At 36.7% G+C, this 18,813-nt stretch overlaps 1 protein-coding gene across 1 annotated transcript in view; it reads left to right on the forward strand.

Moving 5' to 3' along the window:
- LOC139709020 (ATP-binding cassette sub-family C member 9-like) overlaps nt 1-11,578 on the forward strand; it is a 31,001-nt gene extending 19,423 nt beyond the window's left edge. The window contains exons 20-31 of the mRNA XM_071620988.1: nt 398-522; nt 992-1,084; nt 1,650-1,752; nt 3,519-3,638; nt 4,378-4,489; nt 5,431-5,561; nt 5,970-6,048; nt 7,441-7,549; nt 8,029-8,132; nt 9,827-9,960; nt 10,441-10,503; nt 11,441-11,578. Coding sequence (XP_071477089.1) covers nt 398-522; nt 992-1,084; nt 1,650-1,752; nt 3,519-3,638; nt 4,378-4,489; nt 5,431-5,561; nt 5,970-6,048; nt 7,441-7,549; nt 8,029-8,132; nt 9,827-9,960; nt 10,441-10,503; nt 11,441-11,578 — 1,311 coding nt within the window. The remainder of the gene's footprint in view (nt 1-397; nt 523-991; nt 1,085-1,649; nt 1,753-3,518; nt 3,639-4,377; nt 4,490-5,430; nt 5,562-5,969; nt 6,049-7,440; nt 7,550-8,028; nt 8,133-9,826; nt 9,961-10,440; nt 10,504-11,440) is intronic.
- The last annotated feature ends 7,235 nt before the right edge of the window (nt 11,579-18,813 follow it).

Here is an 18,813-nt window from a genome sequence, read left to right on the forward strand (position 1 = left end):
CAAAATATAAACATAACAATGATAATATATATATATATATATATATATATATATTGTATAATACAATTATTATAAAGTACAAACATAACAGTGATGATGATATTATCATTGTCATTATTATTGTTGTGTATCGTCATTATATGTAAAACAATTGTTGAAACTATTATTATCATTACTCTTACCGCATTATTTGGCACAAAAAAAAAATGAACACGTGTGATTCATAACTTCAACCTGTACGATTTCAACAAAAGTGGGATAGTGCTTTGTTTTACTCTATATTATTCAGTAATAACAGGTCACAATGTTCTTACTATGATAAGAGTATATGGAATATCAGCAAATTGTGATACGCACCAGCTAACTGAGTTCCTGGAATACATTTTCATCTCGTTAGGAGCTGAGCCAAAACATTCTACGCATCGTTATCAACGTCATCATCTCCTGGTACTTCGTCATCGCCGTCGTACCCATCGTGCTCGTTTACGTCTTCGTCATGAAGATCTACCTCCAGACATCCAGGTACGGATATCAATCCTTGTTTTGTAGACTTCAAACATTATCTGTTACGCTGGAACCGCTTTACCTTTGAAAGAAACTAACGGATTTAAAAGTACTTTTGCCACAAACATCGAGCATAAAGATAAAGATAAGCCATGCAGTAGAGAGAAGTACTTCACACTTTCCGATCTAGATTAGCTTCATTATTAGATTAAAACGCTGTTGGCAAAATAGGGTAAAAAAGATACATCATAATTCTATCAAGAGCTGAATTATGCTTGCAAATCATGAATGATCAATACTGCCGGTAATGCTCTTCCCGTCTATCACTTGACTAAGTTTCATATCACTTGCACTAACCCAGAAACTTAATTCGCATCAGTCTTCTCTGTGTCGCTATTTTCTGCGAGCTTAGAGTACTCAAATCTTGAATAACCCAAATGAAATTTATTCGCTGGCGATTACTGTTGGATGTTTTCCTTGTCTCTAGGGAGCTAAATCGCCTCCAGAGTATCACCAGATCTCCGATCTTTGCTTTCTTCTCCGAATCTCTTGGCGGTCTACCAACCATCCGCGCTTACAGGTAAGAAGGATGAAAATCGTGGCAAAAGGGCTCGAATTTCAGAAGAATAAATTAAAACAGACATAAATTCGTTAACGGCATTTTTCTCTATTTCGACAATTACATTTCCACTACTGTGTGCGCTTATCCGTATAGTCGAGATGATTAAGAAAGAAAAAAATTCAATGCTAGCTACTTAGGGCAAATAGTGGTTTTTGCCGCTCCAATGGAATTACATGCAGGGGGAACATAGTCTTACCGAAACACAATTGTAATATCATCGTGCTAATACAGGCTTCAATTACATGTATGTAATCGATTTTCATTCTTTCGGTTAACTACCTATAGACATAACATATATCAGCACCATTGAAAATACGATGACTCTGGCAAGATGAGTAATGTCATAATCATCAAAACATGACATGATGCCAAAATCTTCCTTATAAAAGGAAATTCCACAGAAACTTTAGTTAGGCATTATAACATGAACATCAAATTCTTATCGTAAATACATTCCGTAGATAAATTGCAATGAAAAAGTCGATGCTGTTTATCATGTTTTTAAATTGTGTTTATGTTAAAGCTTAAACAAACAATTTATGGACACAATCATAAGGAAGATTGAAGTTGGCAACGTCACATTCATGTATCTCCAGACAAGCTTCAGGTGGCTCGGTATTCGTTTGGTAAGTCGTTATTTTAATTTAATTTTCATAATATATATGATATAGTATACATATTTTAATGCACAAAACAATATTATTTACATTCCAACTATTTCAAAGTATTGTACGATAACAATATCTTGCAAACAAATGTGCATGATATCTATTTAATAATGTTGAAAATGGAAAGTGGACAAGTCGTATGCAGCTGATTAAAGGCATTATTTACCATTTGCAGATAAAACAAAAACCAAGCTTTAGTGCTTCAAAATAGTTATGAAATGTGAGTTAGGAATAGAAACATCCAATGTAAAAATGTTAATCAGTACAATAAATGTTAACTATCTTTAGATTTACAAAATGTTAACAATAGTTATAATAAATTGTGGGTTTTTTAAATAAACTGTCTACAGTAACTGTTATGGTTTCTTATTGAAAAATATAGTGATATCTCCTTATATTTTAGGTTTTATTGCAAAATTTTTATATGGTAGGACGTTTTGTGATATATATAACTGACCTACACATATGCATCAAATGTGATAACTCGAACATTTTTCACTGCTTCCAGTGGTAAACAATACCTTGAATATGCAATGTTTCAATTGTAGTTGACTTGTAGATGGTGCATAGAAAATTATGCATGATGTTATGAAGGAAGAGATGATAAATTTCAAATTTAATTCTGTCCATATCAATCAAGATTAATGCAATGATGACTTTTCATATCGCTACTTTATCATGTATTACTTTCTCTGAATTTTCCCTGTTTTCTGCATATATCAGTATCATGTTAATTGCTCTAAATATTAACTCTATAAAGTTCGCGATTGGAAGTAGTATATATATATATATATATATATATATATAAAGGTAGGCGCGAGATCATTCACACAATCATTTGTACTGTGGTTGAAATGCATTTACTTACAAAGCGATCGTTGATGAAAGACGTAAACCCAGTATAAGTATTTCTGTCAGTTTCTAGTTCCTTGCTAACCATTTTGCATCATAAGTGAATGACATCATGTGAATACTTTGCGTTGATGATATTAACTAACTTTGAAATAATCAAGTTCAAATTCGAATTGTTCTATACATGGGTAAAAAAAAGATAAAGATAAGAGTTACTCTCTAAAAAAAATCGAGTGAAAATTTTCACTCTTAAAGGAGTAAATACAAAAAAGAGTGAAATTTGAGTGAAATTGGGGTGAATTTTGAGTGAAAATGTTCATTTTCACTCGTTTTAGAGTGACGTCAGGGATCACTCCAAAATCTTCGAGTGATCCCTGAGGTCACTCCAAAATGAGTGAAAATGAACATTTTCACTTGAAATTCACTACAATTTCACTCGAAATTCACTCTTTTTTGTATTCACTCCTTTAAAAGTGAAAATTTTCACTCGATTTTTTTAGAGAGTACACAGATTTTTGGAGTCTATATCATAACATGACCTTCACCAGTGGATCCTAAGATATGTAATAGTTTTAGTTTCGTTCATTTTTCATATTTATATTAAATTTTCTGGGACATGGATTTTGGAAACAATGTTTTAATCTACTTTTAATGATATCTGATATGCACGCTTTCATTGTCCCGTTGAATCAGATGACTGCTTAATTTCATTCAGAACATTGCCTGCATTTCTTGAGCCCGCAATGCCTTTGGACAAAATATTGCATAAAGAATGACAAATAGTAAAAAATGGATAAAAGTGAGCTTGAAAATTAAAGGCACGTACAGGGAGGTAGCCTCTATGATCTAAACATTTCAATTTTGTTTGGCAGGATATGATAGGTTCTGTAGTTGTGTTCGCCGCTGGACTGTCGAGTATCTTGGCATCTGTTTTGCACCCGAGTGCGTCCGGGGCAAGTTTGGCGGGACTTGCTATTGTGTACGCGGTCAAGGTAATATAGCTCAGCTGTTTGTGCAAGCCAGTGACTTGTAGAAATTGAAGTGAATGGCGAGATTCAAGTGATGAAGGCTTGACCGATGCTCGACTGAGGTCAGATTCCAGAATACTAGTATTACAGCATCAGAGAGAGAGAGAGAGAGAGAGAGAAAGGGGGGTGGAGGGAGGATACTGATGATCTCATTAGGAAGACGAGAATATGAGAAGATATAGATTAACGATGATGATGAACAGAAAATATATACATAAACACCGCTAACAACAGAGTTACAGACTTAATGCTTAATGTTTTAGTGATTGATCTAAAATACTATAAAAAATAATAGAACACGTATTTTAGTTTTTAATGGATAAATCAGGGAGTTGAACCTTTCTTGCTTCAAAGATGAATAAGAAGGTTTATTCAACCGTAGCAGCATTACATCCCAAGGTAAACCATTGTAAGAGCTGGGAGGTGAGACGAAACCTGATGAGAGTGACAAACTCGTGTGCATATTTTATTTTTGTTATGTAATACAATTATTGCCTTTCCATAAAATCAGGGCAAATCATTCCATCATTCGTGTATAAGAGCATAGCAATAAGTGTATTTCAATATGTGATTATTATCTCTCTCCATTTCTCTACCTCACACCTTCTCTATCTCTTTCCCTTGTTATGATTATATGTACAGTGTATACTATATCTGTATCTATTTGTACATTTCCGTCTCTTTTTTTCCTCCTCGCTGTTAGGTTGGTACCAGTTTAAATTGGGTGGTCCGGTTCATGTCGAGCACTGAAATGGGCATGAATGCCGTTGAGAGACTCAAGTACTATGCCGAGATAGACATAGAGAAATACGAAGGTGAGAGAATGTGATCGGAGCATGAAATAGACACTCAGTCCTTTTGGTAGGTAATCCTTGCAGTATCGATACAGGAAGCTAGTGACAATTTAACCAAATCTGAGTTTTTGGAGCTTAAGATTGGACTTCGGCAGGCTCTACTTGGTTATCAGGTTTTGAGCCGCATCATCCAAAATACTGAGAGATATTTGTATAGGTTTAGATATCATACCGTTGTCCTGATGTCAATGGAAATTACAAGTGCAATCAGTTACTCATTTTGTAGAAAACATCCTTTTTGTCACTTGTTTCCTTTTGCCACATAGCAAGACACTACTGCGATTCTTTTGTGTTGAGGTAATGTAAATTAATGAGACAGATTAGCATCAAGAGATGCACGCAGATTAGATGTAAAAGACTGTCAGGTTTAGTCCAGGACGAGTTGCATCCACATGCAATCTATCTATACCGGCACTTTGCATAGTAACGACGTTTCTGGCGAGGCATTAGCTTCTTGAGCTGTGTATGAAGATTATTCCTTGCTTCGCGTCCAGCATTGCATGAGGTGGATTTGTCGCATTTTAGAGTCTCGTCACACTTTTACTGAATTTCATTTTTTGCTGAACTTGTTTTGTACTTAAACGAAGTGAGTTAAAGGTATATACTGGTCTTAGGTCGGAAAGTCAAACTGAATTCATAGCGAATAAAGCGGGAAAAAAGGAGATAGATTTCAAAATTGATTGGCAACGCCTTACAGGGAAATAGCTTACTAAATACTAGCATATTATCACCTCTGAAAGTTATTCGGATAATATCGCAAGAATATCGTAATGAGCGGATCAAATATAATCAAAGAACAATCAATATATTATAGAAATTTCAACTGTCAATCGATGATATGAAGACGAGGCTGTTAAAATTCATAACTTGGCGATATTTTGTATTATGACTGGATATCACAGGCCCTGCCAAACCCCGAGACACCTGGCCGGAGCTAGGCATTATCAACTACGAGCGAGTCCATGCGAGATACGCCAAGGAGCTCGACCCCGTACTTCGCGGTGTTACTTCGCAATTTTCCGCTGGTGACAAGGTAAGTGCATTTTTTGCCTCTCAAGTCATTGAGTGGTTGACATAAGCTAGTGCATTTTTTATTGACAAATTGTTTGGTTTAAACAAATCTCAAACATGTCTTACAAACGTATAAGTTACTTGCTGCTTTACTGTATACTTCTAATAACTTTGTGTTTACATACTTTCGCAAACGTTATGTATAATTTTACTAAGTGAATGTGTCGAGGAATATCAAGAATGTTTACAAGAAAACATACCAAAAACAGACCAGCACAGTGATCAAAGTTTAAACTCACTTTTCTACACTTTAAACAAAACATGGATAGAGTAGAAGGTCCTTACGTTAGAATAACTCAAAACGTTGTTACATTTATACGGAAAGCAAAGCCAAATGAATGTAGTAATGACACTTCACTGTTTGTTTTAGATCGGCATCTGCGGGCGGACCGGAAGTGGGAAATCTTCTCTGGCCTTGACCCTCTTCCGCATAATTGATCAGTTCAAAGGTCAGTGACACAATACAATGCATTATTTGTAAGATTTTTTTTTTCCATTTAAGATGTCTGTGAAGAAAAAAAGAGCCTAGTGTGATCGTCTATTAATTGCTTTTATAATTTCTAGTTCTTCACACCGTCGACACGATTGAGATTTGCTTAGATAGAAACAAATCTATCAGGTAATTTCACTTTAAGTTCCTATCAATACTTTTTTTTCGGCAATGCTCAAAATGTTGGATGAATATATTGGGATGTATTTGTATCACACGTCGTGATCCAGTACTCATATTCATATACAAGTGCTTATTTGAGCACTGCAGTATTTGTTTTTGAAAAAAAAAAAACACATTTTCTTTCATTAAATTGTATTGTCAGAGATCTTTCTAAATCGTGTAAATAGTGTCAAATAATAACAATCAAAATGAAATGACAGCTGTTGATCATGTCAAATAAAAGATCCAAGTTAGATTGTCAATTTATTTATTATTCTTTATAGTTGTATCCATCAGATTATTCTGCAGTCAGCTGCGGCTGTGTTTAATATACTAGTAGGGCTAAAGTACATAAAGTAAATTTGTGAAAATGAACGTTGTTTTCATGTGTTTTGTTTTTTACTTTAATGTTCTATCGAATTATTTCATTGTGTAATGTTTTTCTTTCGCACTTCCTACAGTCACAACATGCTGTATTTGAAGGTCTTTACCTCCCAGTTTTCAAATGATTATCATGATTTACAATTATTGTAATGTATCATTTCAACTTTTTAATCTTCAAAGTGTATATCTTTTTTTTTCTTACCATCAAAATTCATTTTTTGACCACCATGTACCACCACCACCACCACCACCAAAAAAAAAAGAAAAAAGAAAGAAAGTTTATAATTTCGGTGACATGAAAGGAACACCGAGAAAAAACAAACAAACACAAACTAGTGTCGAGCCTCGATATATTTATGATATCAGTGTCACACGGAAAAGACCAAGTGGGACAGCTGTGTATGCGATCAATCACTTATTTCATCACTTAATTATTTGCTTACTTACTTGATCAGTTCTTATGATGTTTGGAATGTGTGTAAACCTGAATAAGCAGGTGTTCTTGTAAGTTTCGTACTTTTTAACTGTATGTGTTTTGATAATTCATACATGTATATGAGACTCAATTTTTGTTGTACAATGCATGTTCTTTTTTGTGTGTGTTATGTTCTACACGTGACATGTATTTTCGGGTGCACGTAACGAGTTTTACATCCGCGAATCATTACAGCCCAAGAGACATTCAGCCCAAGAGACATTCAGCCCATGGATTTGTGTCGGTGTTGTGGTATGGCCCCGTATTTTCATCTTGAATGAATGAATTAAATCATTCATGAATTTATCTCTGTCATCTCTTTCTCCAAAGGCAAGATACGGATTGATGGAGTAGACATAGGCCAATTACCTCTGGCATCTCTAAGAAGTCGACTGGCAATCATTCCCCAGGATCCTGTACTTTTCACCGGAACAATCAGGTAAACGTCAGTAATTAAGTAGAATTTGTTTTCTGTCACTTTCCAAATACAAGTGGGATGTTTGAAAATGTCCACCTCGAGCAATGTTGCACTGTTATGATTGAGAAAAGTTAGGAAGTATAGGTAAGAAAAGATAGAAAAAAAATACGAAATATGACTTCACAGCATGAATTCAGACGCATCAGTAATGACATACACTGAGCTGACATTCTTGTTATCGCGGACTGCGTTTCCGGCCAGCTCCAGAATCTCAGCGGTCAGGTACTCCAGAACAGCTACTAAGGGAATGAGATGCGCTGTACGTTATGTCCTTTTTGTAAGTTCGCCAAACAAGACACATCTTGCCTTGACAAGGTTTATTAGGTGATTAATTGTGCTTTGTAAAACGAATGATGTCACAAAGGTGTTGTCTGTTTATTGTGTTGGTGTTTGTCTTTGTCTTTACTAACATTTCATATTGTTTTTGTTTTCTCTCTCAGATTTAACCTCGACCCGGAGGAGAAGAGGTCTGACATGGAGCTGTGGGAGGCTATCAACATTGCCCAGATGAAACCGACGGTGTTATCACTAGAGGGCGGGCTCGGTAATGACAGCCTTCGTGTCCATTACATTTAATCGACAGATTAACAAGAATAACATAATCCTAGGGCAAATTTCAGTTCATTTAGTCCACATTTTCTTACCTTGAACTACTCATTATTAGATGTAGTCAGCCTAAGATGAAGTGGCATATGTTATCGTGGACGAAAACTTTGACAATTAATTAGTATTCGATACGGTTAGGCGTTGATAGAACAGATAGGACAACAGGTTTTTGTTTGTTTGTTTGTTTGGTTTGTTTGGGTTTTTTGTACCGATGTCAAATTTTGACAGCGCACACTGATTGATTGAAACAAAAATGATAATCTCAGACCTAACTGTGTCCTAAAACTGCACTGATTGCAAACAACAAGTAATGCCGTTATTACTTTTTGTCTTTCCATTCCATTACTTATCAATGCAAGGTTTCATCATACATGATTTTACGATTTATTTTGTCGACTGAAAATGATCCATTAGTTGTGTAAGTGCATTAAACAGGATAGTTTTCTTTTTGTATCATAGTTTGGTTTTTATGCCTCCGCCACGAAGTGGTGCCGGAGGCATTATGTTTTCGGGTTGTCCGTCCGTCCGTCCGTCCGTAATGAATTTTGTGGACAGGGTAACTACCAAAACCTTTTGAGGTATCCTACTGAAACTTGGCATGTATGTGTATTAGGGGGTGAAGTTGTGCCTATCAACTTTTGGGTGCACATGCTCAAGGTCAAAGGTCAAAAGGTCAAGGTCAAATGCTTAAAATTTTACAATTTCCCCCATATCTATGCAATGCCTGAAGATATTTTCTTGAAACTTAGTGTATACATGTACTACCCAATTAAGATTCTCTGGTGAAAGTTTGGGGTCATGAGGTCAAAAGGTCAAAGGTCAAAAGGTCAAGTAAAATGTTAAAAATTTCATTTTTTTCTCTGTATCTTGGAAATTGTTCAAGGTATCTTCATGGAACATAGTATATATATGCATCTACTGACTGGCAGTGGTTATCTAGGGAATTTAGGGTTCATGGGGTCAAAGGTCAGGGGTCACAGGTCAAGGGCAATACTTCAAAATTTTACTATTTTCCTTATATTTATGCAATGCCAGCAGGACTTTTTTTTTTTAAACTTGATGTATGCATGTATAACCCAATAGAGATTCTCTGGGATTTTTTTTTTTGCCAAGAAGGTCAAAGGTCAAAAGGTCAAAGATCAAGTGAAAGTGCTGAACTTAATTCTTTCTCCATATCTCGGAAGTGGCTCAAGTTATCTTGAAACTTAGTACATATTTATGTATGCTCTGCCTGACATTGATTCTCTTATGAATCAAAGGCCAGATGAAAATGATAACAATTGACTTTTCAATACAGAAATTGCGCTTTTTCTCCATACCTTGAAAATTACTCAGTGCATAAACTTATGAAATGGTCAAAGTCAAGTTAAAGTTCTTAAATCCCCAAATACATGCTCTCCTATTTATCCAATTAAACATAGGTCAAGGAAGGTAAACATTCAATACATTTGTGACAAACATGTCATTTTAATATTTTGCCAATTTTGTGAAATGTAATCACACATTGTCCACATGTACTATAGACCTATGAGGAGAATCATGCATTATGGCGGAGGCATACCAGTCGCCATAGCGACATTTCTAGTTTAGCTTGTAGATCATACTCTCTAGAGTCTTATTTACCATCCACAGACGCTGAGGTGTCGGAGGGCGGTGGCAACTTCAGCGTTGGACAGCGTCAGCTTTTCTGCCTCGCTCGGGCCTTTCTAAAGAAGACAAGAATTCTGGTGATGGACGAGGCAACAGCGTCCATTGATTATGAGACGGTGAGTCCTCCTACAACGGCAAACCCGAAATACGACTCCAAAAAAGGAGTTACCCACAGTGCAGCGGTAATCTTTGATTTCAAAGCTAGTGAAATTGAATGCCAGAAACATACCTATTACATTGAGACAGATTTCGAATACCGCCAGAAAGCTTACAGAATTTTTAGTGTGCACATCACTATTTTTATTGTAAATATGCTACAACTGCACCATCACCTACTGTCGCAACACATCTAGTTCGGAAAGAGCTGCTTCAGGGATTATCTCATCAAGGTTCAGGGTACCTAGCTGTCAGAGAATAAAGGGCTCTTTAACATTGTCATTCAGTCTTTGTTCGTGCGTCATGATAATTCATTGTAAAGCAGAGAGAAAGAGAAAGTATGTGTGGGTGTGCGCGCTAACGTGCGTTTGTTTGTGTGTTATAGTCAGAAAGACGATGAGAAATGGTAAAACAGGCTTTACATCTTGGGTTTCTTCCAGGATGCCATCCTACAAGAAGTCGTGGCCACCGCTTTCAGGGATCGCACTGTTCTCACAATCGCGGTAAGTTCTCGCCATCAACGGCAGTTGTGAAATTATCTCAACATCATTATACGCACTGACGAATAACTGTTCAATGTTTTAAAGTAGGATAATCTGTACCATGGAAGACTGGACTTTAAAGGGATCGTATAGTGTTGGTTGAGACTTAACTACAGGTTTCTAATTTTTGGGGTGAGATAATGCGAAACCTTTAAGGAAATATGAGAGAACATGTTATTGTAATTCCAAGAAGAATTCAACGTTTATTTCATGAAAATTGGTTTTGAAATGGCTGAGATATCCAAAACAAGACGATCCTAATAAAAGGTGGGACTTACCTTTTGTTAGGATCGCTTTGTTTTACTTTGCTTAAAGATGTCTCAGGCATTCCAAAACCCATTTTCATCAAACTTAACAAACTTTGAATTCCTCGTAGAATGGCATAGTCTGCAATGTACTATTTCATGAGTGGTTTCTTGGTACCTCGCAAGAAGTTAAAAGCCCGATTCTCATCTCCACCCATACTATGCCACCCCTTTAAAACTACAGACGCTGCAGCCGTGGTTACCGTGCAATATTCTACTGATTTAAGATGCCTTCCATAAAACACAAGATTGATGTAGTGACGATGTAATCGAGATAATATGTGAATTATACAAACGCGACAAGCGAAATCCGCTTTTTCTCGAACCAACTATCTATAGCACGTGTCGAAGAGCGACACAGCCAGCATAATAAATAATAATTATAGAGGAAGGTAGAATGTCTTGACAAGCAAGGTACAGACCAGTTCTCATGTTATGCTTTCTGTTGATATCTAGATGTAACTGACTGGTCGAAAATTGAATTGGTTTTGAACAAGGTTTTGCTGAGCTCATCGTGTGAGTAGAGACTCGTTTTTGTAATTTATAATTCTTTTGTATTCCCTTTGTTCGTTTGTTTTTCAAACTATTTGCAGCACCGAGTGGCAACCATCATGGACTCGGACCAGATTCTTGTGCTCGACAAAGGTCACGTGGCAGAGACTGGACCACCTGGCCCTCTCTTAGCCAAAGAGGGCGGCATATTTGCTTCTCTTGTTGCCAACAATCAATAGGACACTGTTGTCTTAAACTTGTACGCGGTAAACCACTCCATTCTTGGCACAAGTCAGACAATGTTTGAATGTGCGTGTTATATGAAAAAGAACAAGTTTAAAGAAATGAAGAAATGCTTTGTTGAATAGTTTTTTTTATTCTCAAGGGAAATGGTAGATTGGGATAAATTCTTGAAAAAAGATATTCTGCTTGTGGGCTTTATATCATTATCTGATGGGATATAAAGGATTTGTTTGCCTCTATGTGGGTGAGGTGGACATATATATTGTGATATGCGATAAATATATTGTAGTTTGACTGTACGAAGTCTTGTACGAATTTGCACAGACAAAGATGCAAACACTCTGCCGTCACTTGGAATCTCAGGGCATAGGGTACAACTTCTTTATTTTGCAGAATCTTCTTCCTATAAACACGGATCTTTCTTCTAGGAAATTATGTACGGGTGAAACTTCCTGGGTGTAACAATATCTAATGTGTGTGAGTGCATGTGTCTGTTGGATATGATTATGCGTGTGTGTCTGTGCTTGTGTGTGTGTGCTGAACACCGTCCTTTTACGAACAGTATACGGTATGATTGTGGTATGTGACGGATTGGAACTTGCCTTTATAAGTCGTTTATTCCTCTATGCCCATGTAGGTCTATAGTTTTTGGTAAGTCCCAGTTGCAGAAATCAACAAACGTGGGAGAACGTTCATAATATTATCAGATCAATGTAGATATTATTGAAGTTCAAAATACAGACAGCGTTTAATTGACGACCTAATCGCGTGAAGGCCAAATTTACCCTTATAGCAATCAGCCAGCAGAAAGGTAACAACGACAATACAAACAAACAAACAAACAAAACGCGGTCATTATATAGACCATCAATAATATAAATCTATAAGTCAATTCGGAGTTAGCTCATGGGCACATTGGTCCGACATAATACGTAAGCTTTATATTACAATTTATGGAATTCATTGATCCTGTTCAAACAAAGAATGAACTTTCGTAGAGATGACCAGAATGATCCGTCAATAACACGTGGGAAAGTACCCACTTCATTATTTTGCATTCAATGTATTAACAATCTCTTTCTATTGATATTGCCAAATACCACTTTTGCTGTCAGGTGGATGTGCTGACAAACAGCATTTCGAATGTAAAGGATACATGAATAATCATTACATTACAGATGCTTATCCCAGTTAATTTAAAAACCAACATGCCTGATGGACGAGTGACCTTTCTTCTGCTCATGCGCAAAGTGGAACTGCGAACCATGGACCAGGTTCATGTTCAAACCATTTCTGTCAGAATTCAATACTCGCCGCCTCAGCTTTACATAACTTTTACCTGTTGGACTGTTGGACATTGTCGCTGCAGATGTATGCCTTGTTTCACTGATTAATGAAACCACGTGTATTGTAAAGTTCGCCCAATGCGAGAATGATTTGGATGCTATCCCCCAGTAGGTGCTGCGTTTTGATATTCATCTATAAGTATGTAACGAAAATGGTGAAAAGATTTTTGTCGTGCAAAGTGGATGTAGAATACAAAAGTTATATATTATCTCATCGAAGCATTCGATTTTATGAATGCTAATATCTTGTCAGCCAAGGCAATATCTTTCTTGTCTCGCTGAATGTCGCACAATTATGTTAGTTGTTCGATTTTAGACATTCTTTCAGGTTGTCACTATAGTACTTTTTTGTGTGTTTCCAAAATATGCTGTCGAAATATGCAATATGAATATGGTGCGTGGGAAAACAATGTTAAGGTAATGGATAAATGGAAAAGAAAAAGTGCCGGGTTATTTCAATTATGTGAATTCTTGTGATGGATAAAATGAAAAAATATATATATATTCGTTCACGAGGGCTTGCTCCATTTGAAAACTTTATGTATAATTCGTACCTCTTATAGTTCTTCTCTAATTTCTTGAAAGCCAGTAAAATTGGTTGGGAACTGTATACGTGTGCGTGCGTGTGTGTGCGATCTGGTGTGCGTTGATGTGGGTTTGATGTTGCTTGTGTGTGTGTGTGTGTGTGTGTGTGTGTGTGGTAAAATGTCGTAGCTGCTAAATGTGTGCTGATGTGGATTTGCATGTGTGTGTGTAGTAAATGTTGTAGCTGCTAAATGTACCCCCCCCCCCCAAGTATAGAAGCGGATGGATTATGGTAAAGCATATTTCGGGACGTTCCCTCCTCCACTCCTCTTGGTTAAGATTGCTTTGTTAAGAAACAAACTAGTGCGCTTCACACTTTCTGTTGTTAATCATGACAATTAAAGATGCGTCTGCTTTGTACTTCAGGTAGTGCCAAGTTGTTTTCTTACTTGTATTTTCATAATAAACCATTTATCTTACGAAATAAATTTCTTTTGGCGTGTTTCTACTCAGAAATGGTGGCGTTGAGATAATATCTGTAAGCCAGATTTCCTATAAGATTTCATGTGCCTTTAAAATTTATCTTAAAAAACTCGAAATGCTCGAAAAATGGTGTGACCCTTTAATAAGGTAAACAACCACCTCCGTATCTGTATCAGTAATTCATAGTTTGTAATCAAAGTGTTTGAACAATTTTGTAAGCTTGAGTGAGCGCAAAATACGACAGAATGGTTATGATACGATATATATATATATATATATATATATATATATATATATATATATATATTATATATATGAGAAAGGAAGGAGAAATTGGTTCGTAGCTTTGGCATCATTATTCCTCTTACTGTTCCTCCTTTTCGGAAAAACGCAAGAGTTGAAAAATTGGTCTCCACCGGGAATCGAATATATTATATATACATACAATGTATATATATTATCATGTATACACAATGTAGTATTACACATAGGCATTTTGAATAACATATCATATTATTATACCATGTTTATGGTGTTGAAACAAGCATTCAAAATTGTTTAAAGAAATTAGAAATTATATAGTGTAAGTGCTTGGATGTATATTAACACAAGCAAAATAGGAATGAAACCCACGCCACCACACAGTCAAAGTGAAACTGAAAATGCACATCAACAGTGTCGCTATCACACCATCATCATCACCAACGTCACTATCATCTTTACAAGTCATCATTCACAACCACCAACACGACCAAACACAAAATCATTTTGCCATACCATGGACCAGGTATAGGTGAGACGAAAACACCTCCCTGGACATACACGTGTACATATCCGTTGTCTCTTTTTCACTATGGAAAATGAAATTACAAATCTTAATCAATGAGCTAAAAATTAGCTTTCTCTGGAATTTGCACTTCACCAATGAAGATATCTGAGCAGTGATATATTGAATACATACCACAACCGCACATGCGTTTTTGGTGTTTTTTTTTTTAATCTAAAGACAGTAAATATCTTCTGCGCATTTGGTTTATAGAGTTTTCAAAGTTGTGTTTTGCTCCGGCTTGTCGGCGGCGGATATCATGAGATCAAAGCAGGGAAGAATGCTCTTGTGACACTTTTGACATAGGCAGAGGCATGCATTAATTAACGAAATGATGAATTTCCATGTGTAGTCATTATACCCTATGACCTGCTTTTGTTAAGTAGTTGTAGTACTTCGCCATCAGTGAAACTGAGATGACGTGGTTTGAATCTTACGAAATAGGTATAAGGACAATGCGGTTCATACCGAGATTAAGATAATTTATTTTTCTCCCCGTTCAAGCTCAGGTTCTTCTCGGTTCAACTTTCCTCCTCGAACAAAAGTCAACTGTCCTTTTATAAGCAGACGACAATGCAACACTTTACTCAAGATAATATCATGGAGCTACAGTTGTTCCATGATGATGGTTATGATGCCGACGAAGTACAAGAGCAACTCCAAGCAGACACTTGTCCTTACGGAGATTGTCATCTTAGATGAATTGAAAGTTATGTTCTTTTGAACTCTTAGAAAACAGAAATTCTTCTTTCAAAATGTCTCAATAATCAGCCCTTGGAAGTTAAAATGAGACTTAAACACCTCAGTGTAATCTTTGAATAAACTCTTGACTAGTTCCCCATGTATAGGTGAACGAAGATTGTATGTAATTTGTACTTTGCTCTATAATTCGATCCATAGACCTGTCGTGCTGTGGGGGGGGGGGGGGGGGGGGTGGGGGTTAGGACCTTTTCACACGTATCGAGTTGCTTAGGTACAAACTTGATTGGAGTTTGCTTACTTACAAAATTGTTTCAGACTAAGTAATCTCGGTACGTGTGAACTGTGAATGCCCGGTACATGTACGATAAATTCAACATATTACAACGTTGCCAAAAGAAGTAGCTGCTCGCTTGGTATTAAACTAAAGAAGGTTATTGTATGTCAGTACGATTTTTTACTCGTAGTCTTACATGCTCTCAATTGGCAGTCAATTGAACAAAGAATACAATATCGATGTACAAACGAACCGTTACACACAATGTAAATCTTGCACACAATTGCAATCTCGCGACAAAACGTTTAATCAGGGAGGTGTTAGAAAAGGAGAGACAACTCCTGCTCTCCTTTGAAGTCATGCGCGGCACCGCCGAGAAGTTATGCGCTTAACCACAGGTGAAAATCAGGTGCTTTGACAAAAAAGAGCATCAATAATCGGGACTAGTGCTCTCACATCTAGAAATACTTGCCCCTATACTGCATTTCGCTCTCTCTCTCTCTCTCTCTCTTTCAATGTGATGGCAACAATGAATTTGTGTACCTTGAATTCGAGCAGCGAATTAAAATGCAGTGTAAAACTGACAATTTAAACAGAAAATAGTTTAAAAGCTCGCTGGTGCACGCTTTAGCGGAGTATATTTATTTGAAATATCAAAATATCCGAGATTAAAGGATAGAAAACTAACATGCTGAAATGTGCGGAATACAGAAAAATATTAGATTTTTAAGATGGCCTAGTTTTCATTTCATTTCAATTTGCGCAGTACGAAGAAACTAGATGTTTATAATATTGAATTCTTTCCTAAACTACTCTTAATCGATTCTAGTATTTCATTTCAAATTTTACGGGGAAATAAAGCTTGTAATTCAACGAAAAGTGAAATGCAATCTTCGTCTCCGAACTTCGCCTTGCAACTAGAGCGGTGCTGAGCATGACTTCAAAGCGTATAGTGGAATGCTAGAAATCCCATTGTAACGCTTTGAACCTAAACATGTGTTTGCATGAATTACGAAGGAGTTGTCTCTTCTTTTCTAACACCTCCCTGGTTTAATTAACACTCGGTATACTCTTTCTTGCCAATTACACATACCAAAACCAGGGAGGTGTTACAGAGATGGAATGGCACACTTCGGTCTTTGATTACAAACCTTCACCTACGCACGAGAAGAGCTTTCATAAAAATAATGACAAAATTCCCCGAAGATCGCCTATATTTCTGATTTTCTCTGAATTCTACGGATACAATAACAACAAGACTCAACCGTTGCGGCCGAGAAAAAACTCTGTAATGCGTGATATCGGAGTAGCTAATGACACTGGCTGTGATTATTCAAACAGTTGTCAGATTTCTATTGATGTAGAAAAGAAATTCACAGGTGCATTTGTGCCTTTGATGATCGATGTTCGAAGCCGCCGTCAAGCTGAGCAATCTGAAGATTCATTTTGAACGTTAACATAATATTGGCCATATTTTGCTTAAATTATTTATTCATTAAATGAAATTAACTTTCACTTAATGATAAAGCATGTAAAACAAAAATCAATCCCGTGCAGAAATTTTTGTCAAGTGTAAATCAGAGCTGTATCATGTGAAAATGTTTAAAACTGTACCATCCTGGAAAACCGGTTTTATCACATTTCCGCTTAATTCCGACAAATAAAACTGACCTGGAATAATCTTCAAATAAAATTCTTTATTGATAGATATGTCAGATTAGTGAATATACATTAAAAATAATGTTTATTTCGTTACTAGAAGTTTCCTGTGATATGACATGATTGATGACACGACATTTGCTCCTGCGAGAAAATTGTTCCGGTCTTAAGTTCTCTGAGGATAGCAGAGCTACCAAGTCTCACGCATTCTGAGTGAGACTCAAGCATTTAGGGGCCGTCTCACGATCTCACGCATGGCACCCATTTTTCTCACGCATCTGGCGAAGTCTGCAACTTTGGCCAGTAATAAGGAGCATAGCTCAAAGGATTAAAGTGATAGTTGCAATTGAAGGTATATTTTCCTTTTGTCTTTCAAATTAAGTAAAAAAATAGTCACTTAAGTATGCACCTGATCGCACCATTAAGAGCTAAAAATTGAAAAAGCTCCCTACTGTGGGAGGCCAAAGGGAGGAAAAAAACCCTCCCACACCCTCGCTCACATGCACATTCGCGCGCCGAGATGCCGAGTCATGAAAATCTCACTCATAAAAATTTTTTGAACTTGGCATCCCTGGGATAGGGTTAGGGTTGGGGTTGTGATCGTGATAGGGTTTAGGTTTAGTTTGATGTGAGGAATAGAATTAGGATTACGATTAAGTTTGTGGTGAGAATTTATGGTTGGCTTAGCGTGAAGATAATGGGAGCAATTGTCGCAGGAGCAAATGTCATGGAACCGAAGTGATTATGCTAACAGTTGATAGGTATAACAATAACGAACTCTGTCTTCTATTAGCTAACGGGAAGTAACATTGATTCTCCGTATAATGACTTATCTTATCATGACGAAGTATGTGGGTTGGACTAGCTGTGTGTCGGGGACTGTCTTCCACAGATACGTTCATGATCCGTTATTCTAAACATAGCCTTTCCTCCCGAGCAGCAAATAAGTGTGTCAACTAAAGATCTCTGGTCGATTACTGACGCAATTTCAGGCATTGTGTCTGCTAAATAAAGTTAATGGCAGTAAACAGCTACGAGAATCCGAATGCTATCTCGTGATTGTTCAGAAAATCAATTACGACACTTAGATTTGCATTCTAACGAGGACAGCCTTATCTGAGGTATCTCGTCATGATAATTTCAAGTGTGGTGGCTAGATCAAAGATCATGAACAATCAAGAAAAAATAAACCACCTGAATTTGTCACTTAAATGACTGGTTATAGATCAAAAAATATTGCGCCAAGAAAGAAAGCTTGCTTCGAACTTTTGACATTTCTAGTATATTGGGTGGAAGATTAGACCATGTTGCGTATGCCCACACACAAATACACATTAATATTCACATCCACAGCTTATAAACTGTTTGGCGTATTCATTTATTATGTACGTGCTGCAAATTCCAATACATGTACAT

Source organism: Diadema antillarum, unplaced genomic scaffold, assembly GCF_040938485.1.
Source record: "Diadema antillarum isolate AM-2024a unplaced genomic scaffold, OU_Dant_1.0 seq00001400_RagTag, whole genome shotgun sequence".
Classification (NCBI taxonomy): domain Eukaryota; kingdom Metazoa; phylum Echinodermata; class Echinoidea; order Diadematoida; family Diadematidae; genus Diadema; species Diadema antillarum.